At 40.0% G+C, this 10,031-nt stretch overlaps 1 protein-coding gene across 3 annotated transcripts in view; it reads left to right on the top strand.

Annotated features, from left to right (window-relative positions):
• Positions 1-8,304: 8,304 nt before the first annotated feature.
• The window catches only part of AP1S2 (adaptor related protein complex 1 subunit sigma 2), a 32,534-nt gene continuing 30,807 nt past the window's right edge, over positions 8,305-10,031 (top strand). Inside the window, exons 1-2 of one of the 3 annotated variants that reach the window (XM_057419519.1) lie at positions 8,305-8,703; positions 9,249-9,427. In XM_057419519.1, coding sequence (XP_057275502.1) covers positions 8,674-8,703; positions 9,249-9,427 — 209 coding nt within the window. In that variant the 5' untranslated portion in view covers positions 8,305-8,673. Of the gene's footprint in view, positions 8,704-9,248; positions 9,428-10,031 lie in introns of those variants that run through there. The other 2 variants (XM_057419518.1, XM_057419520.1) reach the window with 2 other exon arrangements.

Raw genomic sequence — 10,031 nt, 5'->3', positions numbered from 1 at the left:
GTGCTGAGATGTTATGCCTATCTAGCAGCTAAGATAGAGCCTGCATCTTCAGCCTCCACAAGCTTTAATAACCAAGGTACACTGTGCTTGGGAAGAGGAAGCAATCTCCTGAAAATGATCATTTGTGCACAGAACTATCACTCAAAGCAGGCATCCATGGTGGAGAAGCCACTAATCTCTAATTTTGGACAACTATGCTGCTTTTCAGGATTTGCATCTGCTTCCTTTTTTAGCTACTTAGTTTTGTGATGAATTGTAATGGGAGTTGTTCTGGGTAACACAAGTAAGAGTGGGCTAAAGAAGGCAAGCTGCCACAGAAACTGTGCTGTTTGTTAAAGCTTTATAAGTCACTTAAACAGCCATACTGATGAAATGTTGGTAACCATCTGCTACCAACATTTGTAAATAAATATAAGCAAACATAAATATTCCCTGGCTTGTTGCTCAATTTCAGGCATGGGTCTCTTGGTTTTTGGTTTTTGCTGGGTTTACTTTTTGTTAGGGTTTTTATTGTTATTCTTCTTTTTTTTTAAATCTACATGTGGCTCATGCACAGACTTAATTTCTTCAGACTGTTTAGCTGCCTGGGGGTGATTTCATTCCACTGTCCTCTGGTACCCCTCAGCGCAAATTACTCATGACTGAACAGAGAGGAATGATGCCCAATTCTGATTATTATTTATTATTGATATTATTTATCAGTGGCAAAACTAGCTGTAAAAATGTAATTTCTTCATGCAGACTGGGAAAACAGATTAACTGTAAACTTTCTTTACATGAGTTCCTTTTGCACATCTGAGCAAGTGGGACAAAAGTGTTCTATTTAGAGAAGAAATTTTATAGCATTTAGGAGTCCTATAAAAAGCTCATCTGTTTGGCTCTATAAAAATAAGAGCCAGACTCTTGGAAGTTTGAATCCTTAGTTTTGGCCTTATATCAGGGTCGACTGTATTACACTGTATTACACACAGCAGCAGATCTGGATCACTACTCATTTCAGCACATCCTCTCCCATGCACACATCTTCTCTATTTGTTATCACAGCGTATCTCTTTTGTTTCCACAACAGTTGCTCACTGGGAAAAACAGTATTATGAAAATTGTACTTGAAATCAGCCATCAGGTACTTCTTCAAGTATCTAACACTGTAAATGTTACATTTGCACCACAGTGCTCCAGGGAGATAAAAGCTGCTCCCTCTCAGATCTGATTTCCTTTCTGACAGCTTTGTCTCTGCAACAAACAGTGGCTCTACGTTAAGAGTGCTCAAAGGGAAACTCACATTTTGGGGAAAGTGTTTAAAAGATTATGAAGAAATTAGAGGACTTCTTGATAGGCAGATTCTCTTTTAGGAAGTTATTTTCTGATGACTAGTAGTTAAGTTTTACAAGATGATTTTACAACTCCTCCAACACATTGAGGACTGTGCACATTTTAGACATCATCTTTTCTTTTGTTGATGCTCTGCACTGAGTTCTCTCTTATTGAACATTGCTTCTAAATAGATTGGTGAGATGTAATATAGTAGAAGCACCTCTTGATTAATTTTTTTAAAAAGTTTAAGTATTCCTTTCTCACTAGAGCGCTAGATCAAATATAAGCAAAGCTGCGTTTTTTTGTACAAACTAATGATCTTTTTCCTTCCAAATGACTGCAGTGCTTATGAGAGTTGCCAGGATGGATAAAAATCATTCAGGAATTTGTAATAAGGGTCTTAGGTTCCACACAGCAAGTATTTTGCAGTAGAAAGAATACACTGCCAAAGAATTCATCCCTGTTAATAGCACACTGCAGTTTTGAAACACTGGCCTTTCAGACTTGAGTAAATTGGAATAGGGCAGAATCCTAAAGTTGGAGAGTAAATGGTGTCTTCTTACTGGGACTGACTTCTGACTGTATTTGATATGCTACTGTACAGGTGGAAACAGAAAGCAAGCTTGCACTTGAGGAACAAAGTGATCACGGAAAAAGGAGGAGTTACTTGGCTCTCTTGCAGTGAATTTTAACAAATCTTAAGGGGTATGTGCGTGAAAGTACCACAAGAGGCTGTAGAACACGTAAAAAAAAAAAGTATACAAATGAAAAGGAGGAGAAAACTGACATCAAGGTATCAAAAAAGATGAAGAACAAGTCCAGCGCCAAACCCAGAGACAAGAAGACTTTCATGACTTTGTTAAGGGTGAAACAAAACAGTGAGGTAAAGTATCACAAACATCATCCCCTCCTAGGCAGTATAAAAACAAAGTCCAAAATCAGCTCATCTGCCAATCAAGGAACCCAGAGGCACAAGGAGGCCTTAGCAGACAGCATCCTTATCCTCTGCGTGATCACACACGTGATCTTGACTAGACCATTTGAATCCACACACTTTGGTGCTTCTGACTGTATGGGTGTGAAAGCATAAAGGGAGACAGTAACTGTTTACAGATACTTAGTTTTTACAGATACTTTGTAAACTCACATTCCCCCTCCATTAGCTCGCACAATAAACTTTATCATACTCATTTCATATGCTTTTTAATTTTTCAAATTCCTTCAAAAACTAGAGATCCCAGGTACACATTCTTTTAACAGATGCATGCCCCCCCGCAAAGGTGTTTGCTGTAATTACCGTTCAGCAGCTTTAAGGTAGGCGGAACACAGCACCACTACGACAGGCTTTATAAAGTAATGGCAACAGAAGGGGTCTAGACAGCTCGAACAAAACTTCATGAGAATCAAATCTTCTCACATGCAAAAACAGGCAGCATAAAATCTATGCATCATTTAAATTCTTCTTAAGCCTTTAAAATTAGGGAGTAAATGGCTTACAGGCCTTCAGCTGCCCCAGTTTCATCCTCATTAAACACTTCAGACAAAAAGAAAATGGCAGTAAATGAAGGCCTTGCAGACTGCGTCATCCCTTTCTGGTAGTGTCAATAACTAGGCAGATCATGTAATATATTTTCTTTAAAATGACAGAGAAAGTTGTACTGAATTCTCCAGAAGGATTTGAAATGAAAGCTTAGTATAATACTGTAGGATCAGTGTGGAAACTTGGGGGATTTAGGAGTCTGATTATAACACAGAACATTTTAGTTTTAGGTTACCATTTCAGATTCAGACCATTTTCCAAGTTTCCATGAAAAGTTTCTATCTGCTGAAAATCAGGACACATGCTATGCAAATCCGCATCTTCTGTCCTGGTTACACAGAGCAACATGCCAACCTGAGAAAGGCAGAAGTTGGAAAGCAGATTATCTCCTTGGTGCAAAAGGCAGTACCCTTTGGATTCAGGCTCCACACACAGTCAGACCAAGAGGCCTTACAGGATCACCAGTTAAACACGTTTTGTAGCGAGGACAGAAGAGGACACACATGCCTAAATGATTCTTAAGTGGATTTAGAGTAATCAAACTGGGTTCCAGAAAACCTACACTCCGTCTTACTCTGAATGTGTCTGACTTCTCAGGTGTCCTATCCAGAACTGTGCTTTGATATGTAAAAAAAAATAAAAATTCCTGATCCTGAACAAAATTGAGCCACTTCACATAAGCCTGTCCAACTACTTCTTCATAGAATCAAAGATTAGTTAGGGTTGGAAAGGACCTTAAGATCATCTAGTTCCAACCCCCCTGCCATGGGCAGGGACACCTCACACTAAACCATGCCACCCAAGGCGATTCAGTAAGCACTTATTGCTTAACCTGCAGCATTAGCCACTTCACAAACTGCAATGGCATGTACTGCTTTCTTAGGACTGCCAGAAGATGAGCAAGATATATGTGAGGTGCTGCATTCAACAACTCTTCGAAGTACTGATGCATTCTCAGAAATCCCAGCCTCCTCTCTTTCCCTTCCTCTCTCTCCCTCTCTCCCTTCCTCTGAGGAACTACCATGTGAGGCTGAAAAGCCATGTTTCCTCATACAGTTGCTTCTGAAACCATTCAATTCTTTGCTGTAGTCTGTAGCCATGGAGCAGGAAGAAGCACCAGAAGTCCTGACAACTTCTTCATAAATGTCTGCACAGCAGCTAGTTTTCTTCACTTCTGGGGCTTCCAAGCACTACTCCAATATAGACAGTGAAAAAACAAAAGATGAGAACATCACTGAAGTAGAGGATAGAAATCTGCAGCTCACTAGCCCAATGCACACAATGCTACCAACTGGCTTGTGTGTGTCTTATTGAAACGGCTGCTGTGTCTTGCATCAGGCTCAGGCTAATAAACATGGTAAGTAAAAGGAAATCCTTGCTGACTGGCAACTACTACATTTCCCTACCTCATTTCTGTATATTCAGATACTTTCAAAAGTTGGTTTTTATTTTCCAAAGCAAATGACACGTGTAAGGCATGGTTTAGACTCTGCAATTTTTACAACCAGGCTGCGATTTTCACACTCCAGTTTCCAACTATTCCTTTAGCTCTGAAAATTCAACTTCAAGGATGAACATCTGTGATGCTCATTTTGTAGCTGTGCCTATCATACATTTTGCCTGACACTCATATTCCTGAGAGCTATATAAGACTGTTAGAAAACAACAGCATTTAAAAAAATTTCAATGTCCAGAAGTCTCTCACAGGCAAACCTGTAACCCTTACACAGAAGACACAGATGGGTTAGGATTCCAGGCATGATCCAATGATTTACTAGCATCTAGCAATCAGACTACTAGATTGGAATAATAGTAATTAATTGAGAGAGCTCCATGTAAAAAAAAAAGGAGCTCAGCAATGAAAACTGTCATTTATGGTCTCATGTATACTCACTTTGGCTCCACTGAGATTGAGTGTTCTACATGAATCATAACGGCGCACTGATAGTTTGGCCAGTGTTCAGACAATACATCAGGGTAGAGAACTGCATACGATAATGCAACATCCTGTTTGGAGGCTTAAGAGGAAAAAAATCTAGCAATAAGCACTTCCAAGGCTAGTAGCTCAGTTCTTATTGCCTTCATAATGACTCCACAGCTATTCAGTCAATGAAAATGGAGTCTGATATTGAGCATCATGAAGATAAATTAACAATAAAATGAGTCTCACTCATACATCCACCGCCTACTTTAGTGGAGAGATACAGTATGTACTTTTAAAAAATGTTGCCCTTCTCTTTAAAGTACTGAGATGGTTGAAAGGGAGGTAGAAACAAAGCCTTTCTCTACTAAATACTGGGTTACTTTCCTGAAAGGGAAAAAAAAAAAAAAAAAAATGCTGTTAATATTCAGTAAACAAATTTCCCATTAGAATTAATAGTTCATATTATAAAAGCCTCTTGGTTTATCCATCATTTTAGCTAAGACTGAAAACACAACAGAATTCTTTTAGGGGCTTCAGATTTGGCACTAACACCGTGCATTAAGTGACAAATGTCAGGATGTTTGCCTTACTACATTTTTTGTAAGACCCAGTAACACAGACAAACCTACTATATCCCAGTTAATGAAAAACAAACAAAAAAACACACCCAAGCAACCAATCAAGCAAACAAAAACCCTTAAGAACTGACATAAACCATACCAGGCAAATTTAATCTCATTTGATATAAGCTTCCTCCCTCTTTCCCCAGCTTGAGGCAGTCTTTTCTGTGTCCCAAGTTATGCTGGAAATAACCTACAGAACAAACTCTTGGCTGGGGACCCCAAATGTCTTATGATCAATGGATATACCCCCTGAAGACTTGCCTTACCTCTAAAATGGAAAAACTAGGATTTTACAAGTGTAGCAATTAAAAAAATCCATCCATACTAAACATGGGGGTTATCAACCAAGGCTGAGAAACCAATATACTGAGTTCATTCTTTAAAATCCATCTTGTTAAAGCCACATTTAGGACAAAAAACAAACGCTAATGAACAGAAGACTCGCTGTGTCATGTGTAAAATTAGACTGCATGACATTTGCATTGTGACGGGTCTGTGGAATGCTCAAAGGCTATTATATTATTGTTTTAAGCATCATGTGTATCTTTATCAATTTGATAATTACAGCTAGTTCAGTATATTGCTAGTTCAACAGGTGACAGGATAATTTCTTACAGGAACAAATGGAGTCGGTATAAAGAGGCGTATTAGTACAAACTGCAAGAAAAAAATGCAAACAGCAAGTCTCCTAAAGTTCCCAAAAGAAACAGCACAAACAGAAAGGACAGCATTACCTCTGTTTGCCACTGCCCTCCCGACAGAGGTACTTAATCCTGAAACCAACTAACCCGGTTATTGTATCCTCACCTGTACAGCCAAAAGCTGCCTCATTAGGATGCCCTGTGTGATACGCAGCTAAGTACCAGCACAGAAAAAGACATCAGAACATGAAGCTGGGAATGGAAGGACAGGGTAGGAGAAGTCAGGATTTACATAATTTGAAACTGCCACAGAATTGCACCTTAAACTGGTTAAAGTAAGCAGAGTCATTTTGAGAGAAATGAGTTAAGGAATGATCATGTAAGTGGCAATCTGGGTAGACTAGATAAAATAGCATCCCCTGCCTGGAACAGTGATGAGGACACGCAGGACAGGCTGAGGAAGACAAAACTTCAGCTGAGTTAGACACAGCTAGACACAGTTCCCACCATGACTGACATACCACTGGTATCACATGCTTTATGAGACCACCTGAAGCTGCATATGTCAGAGTGATTCAGACCAGAAGGAGTTTTAATTAAGAAACCCCAGGTTAAAGCCTGAAGTAATCCAGCCAAGTAAGAGAGGAAGGGGAAAAACAGTAGAGCAATTGCCCTTGTGTCACTGGATGAAACCAGAAACTGAAAGTAAGCAGGAAATCTGACAAAAAAAAAAAAAAATGAAAAAAATAAAAATAGAGTCCAAAAAAAAAAAAAGAGGAGCTCTGAGACTCTATGTCAACAAATTACATACATTTCTTGAACCATCTGGGTAGTTCTCCTGATTTCACTAAACTAAGCATTTGTAGAGTATGTGGTTTGATTCATATTGCATAAATATTTCATTGAGCTGGGAAGAGAGAAATCAAAATACAGGTCTGGTGCAACTACTTCAGAAATTAACTTCTGAACTTCCATTACCATAATGATGCTAACATACTTGCATACTTGAAGTAGCTCTGACGAAGAGAAATAAAAGTTGGCTTAAGATCCAGAAGCACCCACAGTGCACATGCACTTTTAGCACAGAACTCATGGGATATGTGATGCTAAATTCAAGAACAGTGAAGTGCAGATTAGGAAAGAGATACTTTATGAAAGCTTTCTGAACAACAGGATATTTTAGATCATGGAAAAGGATCACAAGAAACAAGCGGGAGCTGCAATGCGTGGCAACCACAAAGGACAAAATAATACACTGGTATAAAGGAAGGCTCTACGAAGTAACAGATCCACACATATCTGTTACACTTGGTGACAGGTAAGTTCAAATGAGAACAAGATGGCTGCTAAACAAACATTAAGCATGACAGGAACAAGCCCCTAACATCAGTAGCTCTCACATTCTACATGAACTCTAATATTGCAGTTGCCTTATCCATTCAGTTTGGTTTCATGAACCAAACTGTCACTTTTGGCTAAGAGTTATAACCTCTGCTGTAAAAAGGGAAAGATAGTTGCAGTTTTCCCCAAGTACAATTGATTACAGAATTCCTTGAAATGCCAGAAAAACTGGCTTACCTCTCAGACTATCCATATTTTTACACAAAAGCATTTCCAGCACTGGTTTCTGCTGACACAGCTGTTTGGCAGCCAGAACAACAGGCTTTTTTTTAAGTATCAATAATAAAAATAAAAGCATGACATATCCCAAAGCACTTGGAGCTACTCCTAATGGAGAGCTACAGAGCGAGCACAATCTTCTCCTGTAATCCCATCACACCATGAAAGGATCTGGTGTTCAAAGTGATCTTTCCTCATTATTGCCACCTTTAATACCGCTAGGGTGGGGAAGGACAGGGATGAGCACCAGCGATGTAGAGAGCATTAGGTCCTTAAAATACTTACAAATAAAGCTGCCTCAATTTTGGCTCAAAGAGACACATCTCTTGTGTTTCTTTCAACTAAAATTTCACCTAAATCATCTCTCCAACAAACTCACCAAAACCCAACCAAACCACAAAATCAAGCTGTTCTGGCACGAAAACCTCTCCAGCTGCACAGGAATAAAACCCGATTGCATTTGGGAAACACAACACCGCTGAACACATAACGGGGGCCCATCCTGCCAACCAAGCAAGGTGACTTTGAGGGAAAGCTTCCCGGTGAAAGACGGTGCCACCTGCCCCGGTTCTGCTCCGCACACGCCGGCGCACCCGCAGCGGGGAGGGAACTCGGCTGCCCGCCTTGAGGCAGGGGAGTGTTGTGGCGGCGGGTGGAGGAGACCGCGGGCGCGGAGGGTTGTCCCCGCGGAGGGAGCGCCCCGGCATCACCGGGCTTCGAGCCGCCGCTGCCGCCTCTTGTCTGTGCTGGCGCTGGTCGGAGTTGTCATCCGGGACTAGGCTGGGCTTTCTCGTCGTATTTCACGTCTGTCATTGCCTGGGAAACTTCACGAGCTCGAAACAACTTTGAGCGGAAAGAGAAAAAGAAAAAAGTAATTTCCTTTAATGTTATAGCTGCTGGAAAACACAGTCGGCAAGTTCCTCTTATAATTGCAGCATCACTCCTTCAGAGGAAGCGAGACCTGAACATAGGATCGCAGGGAAAGCACTTAATCTCAACTCCTTTTGTGTAATGTGTGGAAAGACTAGGCTTTTCTGTGCCGTAGGACTCTCCGTTGGGAGGTTTAATGTCTTTTAAAGTATTCTGAGGCTTTTCAGAAAGATTTTAAGTGCAAATTGCTCCTGCCGTAAACCTCTAATCCGGTGAATTCAAAATGAATTTGGGTATTTGAGGAGACTGCTGTGCTGGGTTTTTGGGGTTTGTTTTGTGTTTTTTTTTTTGTCATTTTCTGTAGTAAATGTAAATGCAACCGCAACAGTGCTGGATATTGTTGTCTGAAATTTGGGTGTATTCGCTTGCTACTTGGTGTTTCTGACATCAGTTTACGAAACTTGTGTGTGCTTTCTGCTATCTTTGCTATCACTGACCTTATTCAGCAGAATCCTTTGTGTTATTGGTACTCCCAATCTTGTGTAACGTCTGCCATGGCTATAGAAATACATAACATGGTTGCAGTTTTCAGTGGCTATCTTGCTTCCTGCTTGCTTTTTCTCGCATAAATCCTTTTAGAACTAAGACTGAGAGTAACCTTTTTTTACCCCCCCCCTTCTTTTCTCCCTGTCCCCCCCTCCCCCCCAATTCAACAGATGCAGTTTATGTTGCTTTTTAGTCGCCAGGGGAAACTGAGACTCCAGAAGTGGTATGTCCCATTATCTGACAAAGAAAAGAAGAAAATCACAAGGGAGCTTGTTCAAACAGTATTAGCCCGCAAGCCGAAAATGTGCAGCTTCCTGGAATGGAGAGACCTGAAGATTGTCTACAAAAGGTTATTCTGTCTCACTAACCTTGTAATTGCCTTACATGACAAACAACGTAATAAGTAGCAAGCAAATAATGAAGGTTGATTTTTGTTGTTGATGTGGTTTTTGGTTTTGTTTTGTTGTTTTTTTCTTTGCTTCTGCTGGTTATGGAGAACACTGACTTCTCCCTTGAATCTAATTTGATAACCAACTAGGAATCATTCATATGTGGAAAATCATTCATGCGTTTAGAAATGTGCTGAAGAAATGAGGTTTCCTCTTACTTCCAGAAGGAGTGGTGGAGTCTTGGTTCTCCATTGAGATTCACGCAGTATGTAAATGCTTACAAATATGAAGCATGTGAGGTTTAATACATGGTAAAGAAAAACTGAATTTCATAAGTCAGTGACTTCATAAATCGCCTGAAAATGTAGCTTGCTTTTAAAGGCTTATAGAAATAAGGAATAATTTTTGAGATTACCCAGTTTGGTTTTTTGTCATTTCTTTAATTTTGTTTTTTCTGTGTATACAAAAAGGCATTTCTCCTAATTGAACAAATCATGGCTAGCTTTCTTCTGATGGAAGTAATGTATAATTTTTTTTTGCAGTAGTTTCATTTCTCAGTTGTTC

The sequence above is a fragment of the Pezoporus wallicus genome, unplaced genomic scaffold (assembly GCF_028554395.1).
Source record: "Pezoporus wallicus isolate ANWC-B61680 ecotype Strahan unplaced genomic scaffold, APGP_CSIRO_Pwel_v1 contig_5767, whole genome shotgun sequence".
Lineage (NCBI taxonomy): Eukaryota > Metazoa > Chordata > Aves > Psittaciformes > Psittacidae > Pezoporus > Pezoporus wallicus.
This window is presented reverse-complemented; position numbering and strand designations above follow the sequence as displayed.